At 39.7% G+C, this 22800-nt stretch overlaps 1 protein-coding gene across 3 annotated transcripts in view; it reads left to right on the top strand.

The window, feature by feature from the left end:
• Positions 1 to 22800, top strand: part of LOC131573118 (xylosyl- and glucuronyltransferase LARGE1) — a 270574-nt gene that overhangs the window by 160552 nt on the left and 87222 nt on the right. For all 3 annotated transcript variants that reach the window (XM_058826722.1, XM_058826720.1, XM_058826723.1), the window contains one exon: positions 5671 to 5842. In XM_058826722.1, the coding sequence (XP_058682705.1) occupies positions 5671 to 5842 (172 nt within the window). The remainder of the gene's footprint in view (positions 1 to 5670; positions 5843 to 22800) is intronic.

Here is a 22800-nt window from a genome sequence, read left to right as displayed (position 1 = left end):
ATAGCTCTGGATTATTTTGATTTATTTTTTTTATTTTTTTTTCCCAAGCATGCCTAGGAAGATGCAGTGAATGTAGTGACAAAATCAATACAGTACTGAAGGTTGCATTTTTCCAGGGTAAAGTGTTTAAGGACATGCTGCCAGGGAAAACACTTTATCAGCCAAAATTCCATCTTACCACACTGAACAAGGAGCACTTTTTTGTAGCTCAGAGGGTTCTGTGGTGCTACATATTCTGTGGGCCAGTGAGGAATTTCATTAAGTAAATGGAAAAAAATACTATTTAACAGAGAGGGGGGTCTTGGCAGGAAGCTCATGAAGTTCAACGAGAAGTGCAAAATCTTGCACATGGAAACTACCCCATGTGCCAGGATATGCTGAAGGCTGCCCAGCTAGAAAGCAGCTTGGCAGAAAAGGATCTGGGGATCCTGGTGGACACCGGGTCCAGGGAAACATGAGCCAGGAATTTGCCCTTGCAACAATGACTGCATTGGACAAAACATTGACAGCAGATCAAGGGATGTGACCCTTCCCCTCTGCTCAGCACTGGTGAGGCCACACCTGGAGGGCTGGGTCCAGGCTGAGTTCTGGGCATCTCAGTACAAGAAAGACATGAAAATAATGGAGAATCCAGCCAAGGACCACCAAGGTGATGAAGGGATTGAGCCACCTCACCTATAAGGAAAGGTGAGAGAGCTGGGACTGTTCAGCCAGAGAAGAGAAGGCTTGGAGAGGGATCTTATCATTGTACATGAGTACTTGGAGGGAGAGTGTGAAATAAAACAGAGACAGGCTCTTTCAGAGGTGCTCAGCGACACAACAAGGGGCAGGGGGCACAAACTAAAATGCAGGAAGAGACCTCTGAACATCAGGAAACATTCTTTTACTGTGAGGGTAGCCAAGCACTGGCACAGGGTGCCCAGTGACATTGTGGAGTCCCCATGGTTGGACACAGTCAAAAGCCATCTGGGCATGGTCCTGTGCCACTGGCTCTGGGTGGCTGTGCTTGCCAGGGGGAGGTGGGACCAAATGACTCCCAGAGATCCCTTCCAAGCTCATCCTGTGGTTTTGTGATGCTGTATGGAGTGCAACCATTCATCAGGAAAAGTCAGGATAGAATTTTCTTCTGGTAGGGAGGTAATCCAAAGTCGTTCATGGGAGAAGTGCTTTTAGGAGGGAAATTTTTTATTTATAGAAAGGAAATGCACTCTTAAGTTTATGCAGTTGCTAGCTAAAATTTTTGAAAGCTTTTTTTTACTAGTACTATTATATATATATATCTTTCCAATCCAAGAATAATGGCTTTCTGTCAGCCTCTAGTGGTTTAGAGAAGATGGTAAACAATGAGAGAAACATGTACAGTCCCACAGTCCCATGTTAGTTTAGCTTTCCTCTGCTTTTGTGCTTGCTACTGTTTTGATGCTTCACTCTGTGTATATGTAAACAAGCACTAAGGTAAGACAGCAAATACATCGTCTCTTTTCTTGTTCTTCATCTCACTGCTCTGTTTATCATGATTTTAGTAATGTGAAAAAGAGAAGGGTGAGTGCAGCAAAGTCATATTTGCAAACAAATACGGTATGCAAGAATGATAACCTTTAAGAGCATGAGCTTTAAATTGAAGTGTAATAATAATGGAATATAATGAATTGGACTTTTACCAAATATGAAACTATCCTAATTTGACCTAATTCACAGATGAAAAATCCACCAAAAGTTATTAATTAGCAAAAATATCATCAGTAGCTGCAAAATTTGGTGCAACATGCTGCAGGATGGGAATCTGTAGGGAGGCAGTATTGGTGTAGAATTCCCCTGGGTTTATATTCTTCAGTAGGCACCTGTAGCCATCCACTCTATGATGCCAGCTGCTGAGCTCAGTGAATGATTAATCTGACACAGCACAGGCACTCTGAATTTTTTTGTCCTTCTGTATTGGTCACTGTCATTTGTTCATTCTGGTACTGTTTTCCAAACTTGTTTTATGCTAAGTCTACAAGTCCAAGACTCCATCCCTTTCAAAGAGGCTCAGGTGGAACAGTTAGTATTCACCTGGGAAGCCTGGACAAGTTTCCCCATCATCTGTTTGTGGGGAAAAAGAGCATATTAAAAAAATCATGTAGTTCCCTAAAGAAGTACAGTATAAGAGTCAATGTCTGGCTGGATATATTTGTGATGACTTGGTACAAGAGTTGTGGTTTAAGATTGTAATGTGTGGGCAACCAGACTCAAGTGTTTTTAAAAATAAAAATTCCTAAATACTTGGGAATGTAGTCATATACAATTCATTCACAAACAGAGAACGAGTCACCATTTCCCCCTCTCTCAGTCAGGGAAACAGGGAAACTTGATTTTAAGCTCTATGTCTGTGTCAGATTTCTCTGTTAAAAATGACACTTTAGCTAACTGTAATGAGCATTTACACAGTGGTAGCAACTGTGAGAAAGCTGAGTCAGGCTGTTTACAGCAACTGTGGTTTAGTCAGCTTTTCCCAGAGATTCAGTGCAGTTGGGGAAGACAACTTGCTGGTGAACCTGGAGACTGTTGCTCCCATATCTGGCATTTACCAGGTGATATGTCATTTATCAGTTATATGCTGCATGCAGATTCATGGGCTTGTGATTTTTATATTCAAATAATTTAGGTAATTTAGTTTTCAGTCTTCAGTTACAAAAGTAATAAAGATGGTTCTGATGAAAGACCTTTAGTGAGTAGATGCTATTTCACTTAAAAGAATCAATGTCAGCACCAGCTAAATGCTTTCCTTTACTCTTCTCTCATGAACAAAAACACAGATCTTGAGAGCTAGAGATGCAAGGTGTGCTGTTTCTGCTGAACTGGAAATTATACAAATGGCAAAGTATGTCACACTGTTTTGTTTCACTCTCTTTTACTAACTCTAGTTTTTAATGTTGCTGATGTATCTTCTAGGAATATTTGTTCTCTGAAGGCAACTCTGATCTAGCTTGTTAGCAGCTGATTCACAAACATGCCCTATATTGGCCATTTTAACTATCCTAGAAACAAAACTGTATTAAAACTTACAGAAAGTATTTAGAAAAAATGTTTTTTTGACCAGAGCCCATACCCTTCTTCTCAGAAGGAGGAGAATCCCTTCTTCCCCCTGCTCCCAGTAATGACTGGAGGTGATACAGAATAACCTCCAGGCCCTGGCCAGAACCAGGACAAGGACTAAGCACACACTGCAGTGCTGTGTCTGTGTATTAGTTCTCCTAAGACTATGCAGTACCCAGAGAGTGAGCCTCCACAGCGCTCTTGTGTAGCGTAAGGAGTTTTCCTTACCATGAATTTGGAACTGTTACATTATTCATGAATAGCAAAGCCATGAAGAAATTGTGCTGGGGGCTAATTAGGATCTCTGTGTCTTAGTCAACTCTGCATCACAGGAGAGGAAACTGTGGATAAATTGAACTGATTGCGAGTCCAGGCTTATGCTCAAATCCAACACGTGCTAGCCAGCTGTGATGGACCATTTGGAACAGAGGCTCCCCCTTTCATTTTTAAAAGTGATGCCTTCAGACATCAGGGTGGCAGGCTTTTGTCTTCTGTGTCCCAAATAAGAAGGAATTGCCAGACAAGGGTTTCTTCCCTGCAGTGATACATGGCAGTGGTTTTAGAAATTTGGAATCCTGAGAGCAGTGAAAGTAAATGTGCTTTGAAGGTGATTTATTTTTCCAGCCACCTTTTACTTTCCCTGCTTGTGTCAGGTTATTCATGCAGCATGTGGACCCCTGCCTTATTAAACTTATTTGCATAAGCAAACTAGGTGTTTTTTGTGAGAAATATTTCAGCTAATAAAATGAAGGACATGCCATCCAAAATTAATAACATAAAAATGGCTAAAAGCAAGCTCAACGCTGTAAAATGTCTAACACTTCTAATATGTCATGTATGACTGGTCTGGCAGAAGGATTTCAAGTGGCAGATTCAGAGCAATATGGTTTGCAGATGCAAAGTAGGTACTGCTTTGAATAAAGTAGATACACCATGATGTGATGGTCCATTCCTAAAGCCACCATGAGGGAAAGCAGGGACCACAAATGAGTAGAGTTGTGAGTGTGTGAATTTGAAGTTATCTCTGCTACACACAGAAGAAATTTCTGGGGAGCATTGAGCTTTCAATAAACCAACTAAAACTTCACACTTCATTTTGCACTTTGTTTTTATTTTATGAGAATCAGCTTTTTCTGCCTTTTCCCTGAAATTCTTGTCTTTCTCCTTAAAGGTTTGCTCTACTTCCCTTTGTCTTTTTAATGAACTTTGTAGTGGGAGAGTGCTCTGCCCTGGTACAGGAATCCTGAGAATACAGAGAAAAGTTGTGTGCCATTTTAAAGGGAATAGAGGAGGTTAGCTTCCATCATCAGAGGCCTCGTTACTTTATATTCAAAAAGAAATGTGCTCTAAGCACCTATTATTAGCCTTTCTTCAACCATGCTTCCAACTTCCAAATGTAGAAACTCATTCTCTTACAGAAAGTTTTCTCTAAGGATTTTGGGGGATTTTTATTTTTTTTTTAGGCGAATGTTGTTTCATATAATAAAATTTACAATGACAATGAATAGCTAAAAGATAGTTAAACAACAGAACAAATCTCCTCAGTTTTATGAATACACTGAGTTTCTGCCTACTTTCTCCAAAGTGTAGCATGCCAAGAAAAATCCTGAAATCTGTCTCATGGAAGTTTTTTGTCGACAAAAAAGTAATTGAAGTTATTGAGAGGACAACTCAAGGGAAAACTTAAAATCTAGGAATTGTGCATGCCCCTTAAAACAAACAAGAGGAGTTTCAGACAGGGAAATAGGAACTTCTCAAAAACTTCTAATATCCCACTTTAAGCAGAAACTTTTGATATTTGAGAACTTGAGTCTCACAGAAAGAAAACTAAATACAGCTCATGGAACATCCTGGTGCCAGTAGTACAATGTGTTACAGAATTTAGACTCCCAACTTTTATTTTAGAAGATGTACAAATGTTTTCTTAGCTGTTACTGAAGAAATGAAAATGTTTGAGTTTGCCACACTCAATACATAAAACCAAAAAATGTGGCTGACAATTTTCTGTCTCTTTCTCTACTTTTGTGCATGTCTGTAGGACCTCAGTAGTTTTAAGTTAAAGATTTAAGGCTTAAGGAATATTTTGAGTTTGTAAGAAACAATTTATTTGCAATTTTCTGGCCCGTTATTTCAAATGACTGGCCTTTTGAAATTCTGACCACCAGATCTATAAAAAATAAAAGGAAAATATTATGCTTGTTACTTCTGCATCAGATAATATTTTGAGAATGACAACTTTTTTTTTGGTTGAAAATGAAAGTAATGTACAATACACCTGAAGTTTTAGACTAAAAGTGTATTTCAGTTTTATCAGAACACATGGAAGTCTCAGAATGAATTCTACCAGACCAGAAAGGCTCAACTAATTATAGTTATGTTGTGTGAAGAGGTTGTCTCAAAGAACTTTTTTTTCCCAAGCTTTCAGAAACTTTAGTGTATTTCGGAGCTTCTGAAGCAAATTTAAAAACAGGCTCTTAGATGACTTTCCACCTCAGAGATCTTCTACTATGACAAAAAACTAGTGTCAGGAAAATTTTCTCTTTCTAATGAAGATTATTTTTTCTTCCTCTTTCTGCCTTCCCATTTCCTGTCAAGTCTGAAGTGTCTTGGATCCCCAACAAACACTACTCTGGGATTTACGGGCTGATGAAGTTGGTTCTGACTAAGACTCTACCTTCCAATCTTGAGCGAGTCATTGTCCTCGACACAGACATTACATTTGCCACTGACATTGCTGAGCTATGGGCCGTCTTTCACAAGTTCAAAGGTATTTTAATGATTTTTTTACTGTCCTTATTTGAGTGGGGGGGGAGAACGATGAGGCAAGCAATACAGCGGGTGTGAAAGGGCCAGCTGAGGTTTGTTAAAATGTTTTCACTCTTTCAGATTTTGGTGTTTGAATATAATTATTCTCTTTGTGAGCTCTTTTCTTAATGATGTTCTGTGTAGAATAACTGACAACACCAATGATATATGTAGTTTGTTTTATTGGTCTGATTATATGGGGCAGGTGAGAGCCTGACAATGCAGTAGATGATAAAGAATTATGAGCATGCTGTAGTTATGTACCGTTCAATACCTCTTTGAAGAATTTGGGTTTTATTATTTCTTTTATTAATAAAACTGAATTATTACTTTCAGTGTAACTGTTCCATGTAACCACTGAGAGTGAAGGAAGCTGGGAATCATTCTTGAACCGGGGAGGAAAATGAAGGGAGCAGAGTTACACATAGAATAGAAATAAGTTGCTGTTTGGTCCTCTTAATAAGTTGATAAAGGGGTCTGGATTCTAAGCAACTAAAATAGTTTTCCCTACCTAGTCCCATTTCCCACAGCTTCTTGAAAATGCGCTTCATAGTTGTTCTGAGAAGGGAGACTTCCAGAGTAACTGTAAGGAAATTATTACAAAAAAGTTCCCCACTACCCTGTCACAAAGCAGAGCAATTTCTGGCTAGCACACCACTAAAACTACTTAATTCTCCTAGGTTCCAGTGTTGCCAGCTGTTCAGAGTCAGAGACATACCCTGTTGTTCTTCTCTTGCCCTCAGCATACATATTACAGTGCTGATAAGTGCAGAGGCATTCCAGCATCCTGATTTAAAGGTTTACAACCCTGCAAAAGTGTAGCTTTGATGTGTTTCATCAGCTCTATCAAAATCATCTCAAGCAAAGTCAGCCTAAGCAAATGGGAGTATTTATTTAGAGAAGCCAAAATACACCACTCCATTAGGAGGTAGCCAGGAAAGAGCACATTTACTGTACTTATCCCCTGCTGAAATCCACAAGGCCTCCTTTTCCCAGTACCCAGCTCCGGGGCAGGACCTATTATCTTCAGCTCTGTGTCAAGGGCTGGGTTCTAGTGCTTACTTCTTCATGCATTTGTTTCCATTCCCTTCCGTGGATACACTGATGTCTTTTCAGCAAGCCAGAAGCATTCACCTTTTTTCTTAATTTAGTTATTCACAACCTTTCTTCATTAAGGAATATAATTTTTTTCCTCCTCTTCAGGTATTGTTCAGACCTCTCAACCAAGCCTTTTCTCTCCACTGAACCTTGAGTTTCATGTAAACATATACCTTGACAACCATAAGTAACATAAATGTATAGGAAGTAATGCTATGCTGTTGTACTGTGTGCAGCTGTCCCATTAATAGCAATATTTGCCTGACTATATGGTGTAATATCACATCACAACAGGAAAAGAAATGTGGAGAAACAGAACTTGGGCATAGAGGACTGCATGGTCAGAGAGCAAAGTCTGAATTGAGACAATGAGGGGGGATTGTCTCTGCTTATAATTTCTGTCATAATTTCAGTGAAGATCCCTTGTTTTTTTACTGGGGCAGTAAAACCAAGCATAAAGACTGCTTGTAAAAAAAAGAACATGGAGCAGATGCAGATGTAAGATTGAAAGAAAATACAGGCAAAAAATACGGAAATATGGAGAAGAATAATTAATGGAAATAAAACTTTGGAGTAAATCAGTCTCCATAGAGCTAGGCAAGAATGTTCATTTGATTAGAGATGTGAAAAGCTCTAACTTACACATGGCAACAGAATTCCTGTACTACGGCCCTCATAACGTACATAGCACAACTCCCAAATGCATGATTTTGTAGGTTGTCCCGTGTGTCTTTTCAATTCCAGCTGACCACCTGCTTCTCCACAGATTTTAATCCTGGCAATAGCTTGGTCAGCGTCTACATTTACTCATCTCCCAGGCAGTCGTGCACAAAGAAAGAGTAGATGAGACAGTCTTATAGCCCCAGGTGTCGAGCTGGGGTGGGAGAGGACTTTGGATCCTAAATGCTGCAGAGAGAGGAAGTGTCCAAGCACAAGCTGGTTCTCCAGCCTGTGTCATAGGCTGCAGTTCCATTAGCAAAGATGACCTTGATGATGGTGACACCAGAATCGAGTGTTTAAAGGTAAGAGTCAGAGGGAAAGCCAACAAACCAGATACCATGGTGAGAATCTGTTGTAGGCCACTCAAGAGGAATGAGGAGGCAGAAGAAATATTCTGTAAGCTGGGAAGTCTCACAGTTGCTAGCCTTTTTTCTTGTGGTGGGCTTGAATTTACCAGAGAGGTAAGTTGAACTTACTTAGCAGAGGTCTGTCGCTGTAGGACACAGAATGATTCACATGGACACGGTTCAGTGTATGACAGGGAAAAAGAAGGGTTTTATTTTTGTGTCTCTAGTATTTATAGATTCTCAACAATGACCAGGGATTGGATAGTCAGGTTACCACCTTCCCAATCACACTGGTTGTGAGAAACATCCATCAAAAGATGTTTCTTTGAAAGAATGTATAAACATCTATGTTTATAGTTACTTTCCTGGGAAAGTGGCTAGAAACTATGAAAACAAGATTAGAAGGCTTAATTTGCAGGGCGACAGAGGTCTGCTGGAAATACAACATTTGGGAGAGGAAACAGCCCAGGAAGTTCCTGGAGTGTGTGGAAGATGATTTCCTGACCCAGCTGGTGAGGGAGGGAGCCAGCCAGGGGCAGTGCCTGCCTGAATCTGTCAGCAGATTCTGAGTAGGGAGGTCCCAGTGGACTAGAGATTAATAAATATGATGCCCATTTTCAGGAAGGGCCAGAAGGAGCATCTAGGGAATTACAGGCCTGTTGGTCTGACCTTGGGCCAGGGAAGGTGATGGAACACATCACCTTTAGTGCTGTCATGTAGCATGTGCAGGACAACCAGGGGATTGGGCCCTGGCAGCATGGGTTTGTGAAAGGCAGGTCCTGCTTGACCCATCTGATCTCCTTCTGAGACAAAGGTGACTCTTAGTGATGAGGGAAAGGTTGTGCATGTTGTCTGCCTAAACTTTAGTAAAGCTTTTGATGTGGTTTCTCACAGCATTCTCACAGAAACTGGCTTCCCATGGCATAGATGTATTCTGTGCATAAAAACTGACTGGATGGCCTGTCCCAGAAAGTTGTGGTGAATGGAGCTAAATAAATTTGGCAGCCAGTCACTAGTGGTGTCTCCCAGGGCCTGATATTTGGGGCAGTTTGATTTAATGTCTTTATCAATGGTTTGGACAAGGGGATCAGGTGCATGCTTGGTCAACAGCAAGTTGAGTGGGAGTGTTGATCAGTTGGAGGGCAGGAAAGCTCTGGACAGGAAGGATCTGGACAGGCTGAAACAATGAGCCAAGGCCAGTTCTGTGAGTTTCAAGAAGGCAAAGTTCCAGGTCCTGCACTTGGGTCACAACAACCCTATGCAGCACTACAGTTTGGGGCAGAAGGGTTGGAAAACTGCCCAGTGGGAAGGGATCTCTGCGTGCTGGTCACAGCAGCTGAACATGAGCCAGGGTGTGCCCAGGTGGCCAAGAAGGCCAGTGACATCCGGACCTAATGGGCAATAGTGTGGCCAGCAGGAGGAGGAGGACAGGGACTGTCCCTCTGTTCTCAGCACTGGTGAGGTCACACCTCAAGTCCCATGTTCATTTCTGGGCCCCTCACTGCAATAAAGACACCGAGGGGGTGGAACATGTCCAGAGAAGGGGAGCAGAAAATTCCTTCACAGAAAGGGTTGACGAGCATTGGAATAGACTGCCCAGGAAGTTGTGGAGTCACCCTCCCTGGCTTCATTTAAAAGCTGTGTAGATGTGGTATTTAGGGACAGGGTTTGGTGGACTTGGTAGTGTTGCTTTGGTGGTAGGACATAAAGGTCTTTTTTAACCTAAGTGATTGTATTGTTCTATGATTGAATGGAAACAGAGGAAGGGCAAGTGATTTGGAGAGATACTGATACCCTTTTACCGCTTTGTAAAAGTTTGGCCTAAATTCTGTGGTGATTCTCAATTTTTCCTAAGTGTCTTTTTATTTTTCCTGCCCGCATTACGAAAGATTGAAAGATTGTCTCATGTCATGAGCCCCAAATATTCCTCCAAAGGATATTTTACTAAACAGATGTTTTAATCTTTTCTTTGTTTCTCTCTCAGAAGTCCCAGGTAAGTTCATGAAGATTTCTTGGGGGCAATGTAGAATGTTTGTTGAAATATTACATAAACAGAAGAATAATAAAACTGCTATGAAGGGAAATGCTAGGCTCCAAAGGAACCTGTCATTACACCCAACGCCAGTTAGAAGGGCAGCTTTAGACCCACTGGGTCTCCTTTTAGAAATGTTCTAACAACCAGTTGTTGGCTAGAAGCCACCATTATAAACCTGCCTATACTAGGATGCTTTTTGAGCAAATTAAAGAATTTTTCACATCAGTGCAGGAAAGGAAAGAGCTTCTGTCTGCAGATTGCTGCAAGATAACTGATGAGGCAGTCCAGCACAGCCTTTCCCAAATTGCAGCCACGTGTAGAGAGGAGGTCCTAGAGTCTGTGATTCTTTCTGTGCCTAGGAAGAGTTTTTTTCCCAACAAAAACAGTGATAAAGGGAGACCAGTAGCTCAGATTCCTTATTTCTTGGACACCATGCTTGGAAGAAACTCAGATTTACGACTGTCTTGTAATTTAACCAGATCTGATTTGCTGTGTAGAAGAGTCTACAATGTATTTTAAATAGCACCTGCAATAGCCAGAATTCTTGTTCTGCAAAGGTTCTTATTCCAGTCATCTTAAGAGTTGCTGGAAAGATCAGACCCTTACATAGCAACTTAATATTTTAGGTGGTAAAGGTACTACTCCATTTGCTCTGTAGATAGAGGAAAGGTGGTAGGATTTCTTTGTAAATTATTGCTCTTCTGCCCTTTCCTGATAAGCTCTTTGCATACACCCTTACAATAAGTGATCCAACTCTTCTGAGCAGAGTGCAGAAATTTAAAAATCTCTTCTTTGAAGTGGCAACCTTAGGCTTTGGGAAATATTCACACCTCTCTTTTGTAGCCTGAAACAGTGTCTCAAGCTATGTAACATTTCACAGTTTCTCTTAGGAGTTAGTGAGGGTTGTATAATTATTAATCGTTTCATATACAAGCTTCAATCTGTATGCATAAATATGTCTTTGGGAACCCATAACTTAAATTTCAAGAGTTATATCCAGCTTTTCAGCTGGGGTTTGGGAATTTCTGATTTAGCCTCATTCTCTCTTGCTCTGTAGATAGGTAGAATGTTTTCCTCTAGGACTGAGATACACCTCCAAAATATTGACTTCAAAGGTTTGAGTCTGAAGCCAGTGTGGTGAAGATAACCTGTCATGCATGTTTTCTGTGACTCAGCTGACACTGATTATGTTTCCTAGTCATCTTTCACTAGATTTTGACAGTTCTAAACTTGAGAAAGTAGCTAGCCTAAGGGCAAAAGTGTGGAACTTTCTTCAAATTTATCCAAGAATAGTGTATTCTTGGATGAAGTGCTTCAAAGTGTTTCAGACAATAAGGATTAGTAACCAATGTTTTTATTGCAGAAACTGTGCAAATTCTTCTGAGACAAAAATTAGTCCAAAACTATGTTCTGTGCCATCAATCTTAAAATTCTTTTCAAGGCCACATCTGCTAATTGTTTTATTATTCTTGCTCACACAAATGCCTGGTCCTGCAATGTGAGTTCTTTTTTTTCAAGGTTGTGATTTTTAGTTTTACTGGGTGTTAAATATGGATTCTCAGGATTTAATTTATTTGGGACTTGACTAAAGCAGTCATTGTAATTGTATGTCTTACAATTTGCAGTTTCACTCTGGTCTCTGTGTGCTGGGTGTTCCACATGTAAATGGCAAGAGACTCTCTTTGTGCTTTATGTTGTCAGGTGACGATTCTTCTGTCTGCCTTGTTCCTTTAGGCCACTGCATTGTATGAGTCACAGCTGAGACTCACAAATGAGACCTGAATAATCCCTGTAGAGATCAGTGTTGAGGAGCTCTGTGTTAAATTGAACGCTACATCAAAGGGCATTATGATATTTCTAAGTACATGTCAAAACTCAGAGGCTGTATTGAACAGTGATGTCTTACTACTACTGAATGTTGGCCTCACAATCCAGCTAGCTGATGAATATTTTAAGTGCTTTTAAACAACAGAGACTGGATAATACTTAGCTCTAGTGCATTTCAATTAAGTCTACTCATATATTAAGTCGCCCAGAGAATATAAGCTACAAATGGTGTTCATCTGTGCAAGTAAGTCTTCTCTGGAAAGGTGACCTCCATTAACCAAGCATACAAGAAGGAGAAATGGCAGGCTTGACAGGAATACTGAGATTCACATGTTCTTATTTTGCATGAATAAAAACATGCTATAGAAGCTGTTTGCTTTGTGTCAGGAGCTCAAATAATGATAAAAATCCATATTGACATCATAAATACCAGAAAAGGTCAGCAGTGATTTTGGTGCAGGATCAAGTGCCCAGAGCTGAAGAGGGACTGGCACATAGTCAATCCCAAACTTAAAATTTGCAAACACTCAGCATGTGGGTGCTTTGGCATATTGCTCTGCAAAAAGCCTGAGGTTACAATCTAGGTTCATACTGTTTTTGCTGCTTCTTCAGGAAAACGAGCAAACAAACAGACAAAACACCCGAGAAAAATCATAAGCCCCACAAATTTAAGCATCTTGTGTAGGGATTTTAGTAATTATATTCTCACAAGAACTATTGTACATACGGTTATAATGTTAAATGCATGCAGAACTTTCCATTTGTATGTGAATTTAGCATGCCAGAAAGTGAGATGCTGATGTCACTGGTGAGAGGCAGGCAGTCAGCAGGTGCTGTATAAATTTCCCTGAATTTGGCTCTACCAGTGAAGCCCTGTTTTAATAAACTGTACCTGTCATAGCCCTTGACTCTCCTGCAATGATTGTGCTTTTTATAGGTATCCTGTTCTTTTGATAATGTAAAATACTCGGTTGTTGCCAAGATTAAAATTTAAAATTCATTGACACCTATGGCTCAAGGCAGGATTTGAGCCACAGAATTGATTCTGGGCAGGTTCTGTAGTTCAGTCTGTCAGTTTACAGTGAGTAAATCATTAAAGCTTCCAGATGATTTTAAGACAGGATCTCTGCGGGCTGACACAGTGTTCATGTTAAATCCTGCAGAGATCTTTCTGTTTCTTCTGGTCACTAAAACAAGCTTTCTTTTCTTACTAATCAAGAGGAAGGCATTAGCAATATGCACCTTAGTGTGTATAAAAATCCATGGTATGAGTCAGTCTTTTTGTGAAGGAAACAGGATCATATTGTAGCAGAGTGCATTAATAAAATTGTCAGGCATCTATTAAAATAGCTTAAAATTATCTGAATTTTTATAAGTGTCTAAAAAGGCCGAATGGCACTTGTCTTTGCTCATAAAAGAAACATCTGTTAGCTTCTGAAAGATTTGTGTAAGTATTTAATGGTTAGACTACAGTGCATAGCTCATCCTAGGGTTATTACACAAATGAAATACAGTTTCTCTTTGAAAAGGTCCCTGTGGAGGCTCTATCTGCTGAAGATTTTCTATTCTTGATTGTTATATTGTGGTGTGTTCTTCTTTTTCTGCTACAGAATCTTTGAAACTTCATTGATAAAGAATTTTATTAGTTAGCTATAGCTGATAGAAATATTGAGGGGTGTTGTGCTCCAGTGTCTCACAATGCTGTCATCATCTGTGTGTGAAACTATAGGATAATAATGATTTCTTTTGGTGAAGAGGGAAAGAAATTAAGGGGTTAGGGTATTTGGGGGAAAAGACAAGTTTCTAACTGTGACTGGGGGTTAATTTTGGTGACTCTAATTAGGAGGGGATCAAACAAAGAGGAAGGACTTGCTGATTCTGTGGGTCTAGGGAAGAAAACACTTTTCTCTCTCCACACTTGTCAGATAAGCTGACTGGATGGAAGTTCTCTTTTTTTTTTTTTCTTTTTTTTTTTTTTTTCTTTTTTTTTTTTCTTTTTTTTTTTTTTTCTAATTGCAGTTTGCTTTGCTGTGATATTCCTTTATTGAGAAGCCAGTATGTGAGAAGGTTGACCTCAGCAAATGAGCTCCAAGGGAGAGAGTTTATTATATGGATCAGCATGTGCACATTCTAGTTTATGGATTTTAATGTGACAAGGGACATAATCAGAAAATTCTGATTATGAATTGCTGCCAAAATAGAATGGCTGCAGTTTCTGAAACATCTGTAGTTCTATTTTAGCTGAATGGTTCTTTGTCTGTTTCTGCCATCAGGCAGAAATATTTAGAGGTGAAAGGCCAACCATGCATAGAGATAGGGTATAACTCATGGTGAGGTAAATTCTAAAATAAAATAAAAGATTTGAGTTCTTTATTTTTTCATTCTGATTTCCAAGGGATACCCTTTGGTCATGTTTTCAAGCTTTTTCCCATAGGGGCTAGGGATATTTTAATTATAAATGAAAGCTGGTATTTTTTCTCATCTTTTTATACCACAACTGGAGTTTTTAGAATAAAAACCCACCACATGCTATAAGATTTGTAATAAAATCTTGTTTGCAACACTGAAATTTTGAGGATTTTTTCTACCTTCTGAACATCAGTCTAGTGTTTTTTCTACATTATTGTTCTCCAGTCTTTGTTAAGCTGCCACTCATTCTACAGCTGTCTTTTTGGCTTAGATGCTATGATGTATCAAACACCCAAACTAAACATTGTATGACTCACCCAGTGTTAAAGCAAAAATACAGTTTCTCCTCTGAGCTCTTTCTTCAGGATTTAAAGAGACTTTAATTCTATTAATCTCCAGTACTCCAGCTGTGGAGAATGGACCTAGAGCTTTTTTGAACTGCCTTGCAAATATTTATTAAGAGAAATCAGGGCAGAGCATGGCATCAAAGGAGCAAAGAGCATATCCCCATCTCCCTTGACTAGCAAAAGCTGTGCCTCCTCAGAAACTAGAAAATCCAGCTCCCACAGGGTACAGACTAGGAGAAGGAGCATTTCTGCTTTGCATGTTTGTTATTGGCAGAGGAAAATGTATTTCTGGGAATGAGGTGCCAGTAGGCTGTGCTGAAAGGAAAATATATGAGAAAATGGGTGGGAAGAAACCAAGGAGGAAAAGAATAGCTCCCCCATCCAAACTAAAAAGGAGACATCAATCAGGAGTTGCTGTCCACCAATAAATGTTTTAGGTTGATTGCTTTCTCCTATAGTCTGTTCACATTCTTCTGCTTCCTTTCAGGTGCATTCAGTACCCGTACCTGTGGATTTACAACTTGTTTAATTATATTTTGTTTAGAGCACTATTAAAAAAAAAACAAACATTGATGACTGCCTGTCTTCTTGGGTGGAGCACACAGATTAAGCCCGTGTACTTATCCCTCTGGCCAGTCACTCTGCATTCCCTTGGTGACAGTAAAGCAGAGCAAGTGCATGAGCAGACAGTGAATATGGAGGGAGCCTGTTCACCAGTTATTAATGTGTAATGATTAGTAACTTCTGCATGTGGGAAAAAGCCAAGCAGAAGAGACACATGGGTCATTCACGTAACAAATGAAGTTTACTCTAAGGTTTGATAGTTGTATTAATAGGACTAAAGAAAGAATGATATTTAGTAGTTAGATTTCCCTGCCTAAGGCCCTCATTCTAATCACGTGCAATCTATCAAGCACATACACTTTTCACTGTTAACCGTGATGTGCATTGTAATAACTTGATATTCTGTTTTCTCCCTCTCCAAACCAGGCACATTCTCTGAGCCTACCTTGTTCTGCATTGACAATACATATTTTTAGGGACCTCAGGCCCCATTTCCAATTACAAAGCTCTCATTCGAGGTTTCACCTTTTTGGTTTTATGCTGCAAATTATGCCTGTAATACTGTCCTTGGCAGCACATGGATTTGCATAGGGTAAAGTGGTGTAGGGAATAGCTGTCTCTCAGGTTCAAGCTGTAAGGCAGAACATATTGCCAAGAGGTCAATGGCATGATTATCCCATCAGCAGGGTGAGTGCATGGTATTGCTCTCTGCACAGCCAGGGAAGAAGGAAATGCGTGTACAAAATTAAACCAATTTATTACATAACTGCACTAAGACTGTGTACAAATGTACCATGAGCAGAACCTGGGGACAGCTACATGAACTAGAAGTTAGACATGTAAATTAAATCAGTAATCAAGTCAAATTATGTGGGAAAAGTAGAACCTGCTTTGAACATTCTTTCATTTTCCAATTAATGTAGAGAAATAGGGATGTTCGAACACCTTATTTTAATCCTCGCAAGCTAAAAGAAAAAAAAAAAAATAGCTTGGTCAGTAATGGGCCACTTCACTCTGCATCTCTCAAGTGTCTTTATTTTACGTAAATTTCAAGCTGGCTCCACTCCATGTTCTTTGCAGTAATCTCTAGCTGCATTTAGCACTGGCCAAGCAGTTCAATTAAACAGAGGAGCATTACTCCCCCTGATTCCTCAAGGCATATATCTTTTGTCCTTTGAGATACTGCTAACAACAAGAAGAATTTTTTCCTAGTCCTTCTAGATGCATACCAAAAGGTGATTGATAAACATAAGAGTACAACCTGGGGACAAAATGTGTCCACAGCTTCTCTGTATTCATATTTTATTTCCTGCATTTAGTTGCAGTGAAATTCATAGTCCTGAAAAGAACTCGGACCTTAAGCACAAAATCCATAGTTGCAGTATATCTTGCCCAAGTTCATGCCAGTAAAAGAGATGCACATTAGACACCTTCTGGTGAAAAGCCAGGCCAGTTTATTTTCCCTTTGTACTGCCTAAATACTTAAAAGATACTCAAGATCTAAAGTGATGTTATTCCTGCTTTGGTGTAACGCAAGCCCTGTGTCAGCAGCTTCTGGTATGTGTGGTTCTGGGATTCATTCTGGAGCTGGGACTGAACGTCAGCAGAACAGATTCTTGAAAACCATTAACTTCTGGCACAACACAGTGTAATCCTGAAACCACTTACGTCTCTGCTTGGGAATGTAGTGTTTTTTTCCTCTCTGCTTAAGGACTGGGGGAGCTGTCAAGTTAGTGCTGTTCTGACACACTAAGGGAATTTGTGTGGTGGGAACAGAGGTGGAGGTGGATAGCAGAGGAGGTGATAGAGCCTTCAGTGGTGCTGTTGACAAATGTGCCAGAGCGTGAACCATCTGAGGACTTAGCACATGCTTACTGCTTCTGCCCTGCTGAGAAGTGTGACTTGGAGCAGGACTGAAGCCCTACAGCAAAGTGAGCCATCGTACTTTTCCTCTTTTAAAATTGTCCTTGGCTGACTCAATGCCACCACTTTTCTGTCATCAGCACTAAACGTCTGCCAGTTTATGCTCACTGCAACTTCCTGAAATGCACGTCGCCTCTGAAAGTGGCACAAGGTCTCCTGAATTTCATTAATTCATTGCATTGTCTTCCTGCACATGTTCTGCTTAATAGACAGTAATACTATTTCCTTCTGTGTGCTTCAGGATATCATTATTGCAGGTGCAAAGTGACATTCTCTAGGGCTTTGCCAATTTGCTGAAGAGTCATATTGGCACAAATTTTTGACAGTATTTGGAGGTTCATGCTCATTCCCATGCTACTAAGAAATGATGATCTGAATGTTGTCACCCTGGTGTCCTAAAATCCTGAAAGAGCTCATCTCAGCTGATAAGAACTACTTTTATGAAACATTGAACAGGATGGCACTGGCTTCTATCAGTAAAGAATGATAGTTCCTGTATTCCCTGATTTACATAAACATTCCTGCTTTGAACTTACAGCTTCTTTTTTTTGACTAACTAAAAAAAGATGTGAATAAAAAAAATAGTGAAAGGAGGAGCAATCTTTAAATATGTTCTCCTTTCAACTCTAACCCCCTGTTATGGGTCACAAGTAAAAGGAGCTGGGTGACCTCAGCCAGGTCTGATGTGCACGAAGGCTGAGGTGCATAAGCAGGGCAGCAAAGGGATCCTCTTCTGGGATATCAGTTTTGAGGCAGCTCAGCAGATTTAGAAGAGAATGTTCACACACGAGACAATTCTAATCTCGTGATCATTTAATTCTTTCAAATGTAATAATGGGAAGTGGACATAACTTTATAGATAAAGGACAGAGCAAGGTGGAGATTGAATAGAGTGAGGATACAGAGCAGGAAGAAAGAATAGGAAAAGGGAGAGGTGGCAACACATCCCAAGTTAGTCAGGATGGTATATCTTGAAACCTAAGATTATTTAAAAACACCATATATCACAGTAAATTTCTGTGAATCTATATAGAGGCAAGTGCACATATCTAGAATTTTCCTGCATTTTCTTGGCAGTGACATCTGACTATAAAAAACACACTTGCCAAGGAAATAATGAAGTACATGGTAGAATTAAGGAGCTAATACAACATTTAATTCAATGTAATTTTGGCCTGTCCCTTCTGCAGGGTTGGTAGTGGAGATACCATCCCCACTTAGCCACAGTCAGCAATTAGTCTACTGCCACTGCCACCACCTTTTTATTTGTTTTGCTCTGTGGTGCCAGAGATTTGTTTATGTACAAGCACATCTAGCCATAGTTTTTAAGAGATGCTCCACACACCAGTTTCCGTGAAGCCAAGTGGTTTTCTTTATCTTCCTAAAGCATTTTGATCACTGTAACATCCAATCTAGATCTTGTGTGGGGAAGGTGGACTGAGAATTATTTATAAAATTGAGAAGAGCAGTGATGAAGTTCTGGTTTTTGTTTTTTTTCTTTGGTTTTATGCTATTGCTTTTAAAGGTTTAGTTGCCATAACAACCCAAAGCAGTCCTGCATTACCATAGAAACATGCTGTTGTGGGTGAGTTTTTATGAGATCCTTTTTTTTTTAATTCTTCACGTAATGTATTTAACATTGGCCTTTTGCAGGTGTATCACAATACACTACAGGCGTTTCAGAAAGTGACAGAATGACATAATAAGCAACAAAAATGAAGCATATGTTTAAACTCAGTAAGAAAACCTGGTGTCATGGTTGACAGAGAGCAGAAAAAGAGTAAAAATAAATCCGTGTTGCTTGACTTGGAGGTCAGAAGTATTGCGCTTAAAGCAGGGCTAGCTAATCAGTCCACATGAGTAAATACTCAAAAAAAACCCAGCAAAACAGGAGTTAGGGCTTTGATTATGTACCAGAGAATTAGTGTAAAAACAACTTGCCATGATAGTTGTAAATATGAGAGTATGGGACTTCTTTAAAGTTCTCTGCATGAGGCTGCTCCTTGAGACTGTTCAGAGGCTGAAGTGAGAATTGCGGAACGAGGCAGCCTCTCACAAAGCTGAGAGGGATTCCTGCTGAGAGCTGGTTCCAGCTGCATACTGATAGCCTGCAAGCCTCAGGTGCTGCTTGGGACATGGCAAGTCCCTAAATTGTTTGTGATTCTCTGTATTGAGGAGTTTTTCCCCCTTCATGTGTGATATCTTTAACACTGTGCTCTTCAGAGCCTCTTGGCTTTGAAAAGAATAGTAATGGAGCTTTTCCCTCCACTAATCTGCATCTCCATCTACTCATTATGTAGCTGTCTGGAGCAGTGGACCACTGGAGCATATCAGCTCTCCTAACGTCTCATAGATTAGTGTGCATCTTTGCTATCAAACTTCATATTGAAATTATGGAGCCATTGCAGAGCATATACTCTGTACCAGCAAACAGAGTACACAATACACGCTTACAGGTTCATAATCTTATGACAAGCCACACAACTTATTTGGAAAGAGGATTAGAGAAGCATAGTCAGGCAGCTGTGGAGATTGTTATTGATCACTGTTTTTATGGGGAGGCACAGGTCTATCAGTTTCCTGCAGTCAGTTGCATCAATGATTGAAAAACTTTTCATTCCTGATATGCATGTTTTAAAGAATAGAAAAGTTTCCAGCTGGGGTCTTGCAAGAATTCCCCTTGCCAAGGTCAAGCAGGTTGCAGGAATTTCTTTACAGTTATGCTTTATGGCTTCTGACCCCTCTGTAAGCCTAGAAAAGTCTGCTATTACTTCGTCTCATTTGACCCTCAATTCTCCAGGCCTCCTTCTGAATTACATAGCCCTGGGACTGGTAATTAGTTGGAAAGAGGATATCCTTCTTGCTTTCTGAATGCCTCCCTCTAACCTGTTCAGAGAAATGACACCCTGGAATGCTTCTTATTGTTCATTTTCATGGTATTGGAAAGCCCCTCCATGATCTTGAAGTTTCCAGATAAGATGTCTTCCATCTAATCTAATCAGGTTTTATTGGACATTATTTCCTCCTTGTTATTCTTCAATTCATTTTTCCAGTCAAGAACTTTCAAGTTAATAAATCAAAGCTTAAATATTGTAAATACTTGCTTCTCCTTTTCCTTCATCTTTTTATGACATTGATGTTGACTTCTACTTTTTGCTACTTGAAAAAAAGTAGCTAGACGTCAGAGGGACTTCTGTACCACCTTTAAATTAGTACCTGTTTCAGTTAAATTACTGAATACTGACCAGCATGCAATATGATTTCTACTCTTTTTTTTTTTTCTTCTTTTTTTTTTTTTCCTTTTTCCCGCACTTGATTGAGATTACTCTATGAGATAAACTCAGGTAAAGAAGCAAGATTGTAGTATCAGGAGTCATGTCAGGGAGAATCTAGATCTGGATCTGAAATATGTACCTGTGCAGAAGGAGAATTTGGGGAGATTTCCTTTTAAAGGGAAGCAAAGGTAAGGAGGAGTTGCAGGTTGTAGTACTCTCTTTGCAAGCCCTATAACTAATCAGATGTTGTTCTAACCCAATTTACAGCAAAAATGACACATGAATATCAGTGTGTTTCAGAGACAAGAGTTCTTCCTGTGCTTCAGAGCTGCTTTGTCACTGAAGGTGTGACACCAATGTTTCAGCTGCCTTGTTTTTCACCTTTCTTACGGTTTACAACCTGTTTCATGTCTTCCCCATCACCATGTGTTTTCAACAGAGCACTGAGAGCCAGTTCTGTACTTAACCTTTCCTCAAAAGGTAGAAAATTATGAGGTGCAGACTTACTGATGAAGGTCACTGTTTAGTGATATAATGAATAAAAAACTAGAGATGGAAATGTCATAGCTACCTAGCACTAAGTGGTATCTGGTATAAAGTCACTGATTCATTTTTTGTTCTAAAATACTGAAGGATTAACTCTTGTGACAAACCTTACCCTGGATCAGATACCATCTGTCTTTCCACAGTAAGCTTAAAGTCAGCCCAAACTCCAAATCATGTGTTCAGGCTAATGCAATAGAAATGTCATCTGTGCCCACATTTGACTGTGTATGAGGTTTGCTCTGCTGGGTGATTCATTCGTGAACAGAACCTGTGTACTAATGAGCATGGAGCGAGGCTTGGACTAACTTGGTTGGAATATATTGTCCTAAGGTACCTTGCTATTTAGCTCTGAGTTCTACACTGAAGGCAGACTGAAATGCAAATTTCTTTAAGATGAAGTTTGGAAGGCAGATTCTAAAGTAGGAGAAATTTGATTTTCATTATCCCAAGTTGCGATTAGTCTTAATTTATCCCTTGGTAGAAGAGGAAGATGTTTAATCATTTCTCTAACAATATGTAAGGCTTCCAGGTTGTCAAAATTAAGAACTAAAGATTAAGTTAGTAATCTCTGGAAAGTGTATTGAGACCTGGAGAGCACCTTTCATTATTTTTGTCCCCTTGTGACTAATGCTTGAAAAAGCAATGATAAACTCTGAAGGAGGTTGCAACTAGAGTTGAAAGCAGAGACAGGAGAGCTGTAATTTAAGGCTGAGGGCTTTTTATTTTGGGGGGGTGGGGGCAGGTAAGGAGAAGTCAAGCTTATGTGTCCACCTCTGCAAAGATGCACTGAGGATATGCTTCTTAAGGTACCCAAAATAACTGGTACTTTTTGTTCTTCTCTCCAGAGACTGCCTCTGTCTGGCCTAGCTGTCAGACGAAACACAAGCTTGTTCCAAGGAGCTTTGTAGCTCTGATGTCTTGTTCATAGTCCATTGTGAAAGGGCAAAGAGGAAGCAAACTCCTTCAGATGAATCAGGGTAAAGAACTGTCACAAGTGTTTTAATAGCCTGAAAGCTTGAAGAATCCTTACCAATTCCAATGGCCATTTCCTGCCCTGCAAGTGGAATTAGTATCTCTTGGCAATATATTGAAATCGATAGAATCCAGCAACTGCCGTGAGTGAAATTGTAAACAATTACTAATGAGACTTGAGAAGGAAGACAGGTGTAGCTGCATCACAGTCTTTCCTTATAGGCTTAGAATGTATTCAAACTGAAACAAGTTACTTAATTATATATTATGGCTGAATTTCTAGTGCTGTTGGTGAAGTGGTATATTGAGATAGCAGGGTGTTGTAACCATTTCCTCTCAGATCTTACCAAAATTTCACAGTAACTGTGTAGAATTGATGTATTAAAAACCACCATTTTCTCTTTCAGGGGATCATGCAAGACTGTGGTGCATTTTTCACTTAAAAAAAACGTGTTACTAATGGAGATCTCAAGAGATGTCAAGGGAGACATTTGTGAGGCCAAGATCCTTTGTCTCATTTTCCACAGACTGAATCCAGAGGAATTTCATTACTTTCATTTAAGCTGTCCTTGGATTTATATTGGGGAAAATTAGATGAGAATCCAGCTTTTAATTAGAAAACAGTGCATGTGTGAGATGTACAGTGGGGTTTTTTTTCCCTAAGACAAGAGACTTAAGTGATCAGCAGAGGTCTCCTAGAAGTACTTTTACCATCTATGTTCAACAGATTAATTTTTCCTAAAAAAATAAAAATGCAGGAAAAATGTTAAAAAATCAAGAAAAAATGAAAGAACCAAAATTTTGGAAACTGTGGAATGTGGATAAATTTGATGATTGTGAAAGAGAAGTTGTGATAG

The sequence above is a fragment of the Poecile atricapillus genome, chromosome Z, assembly GCF_030490865.1.
Source record: "Poecile atricapillus isolate bPoeAtr1 chromosome Z, bPoeAtr1.hap1, whole genome shotgun sequence".
In the NCBI taxonomy this organism is placed as follows: Eukaryota; Metazoa; Chordata; class Aves; order Passeriformes; family Paridae; genus Poecile; species Poecile atricapillus.
This window is presented reverse-complemented; position numbering and strand designations above follow the sequence as displayed.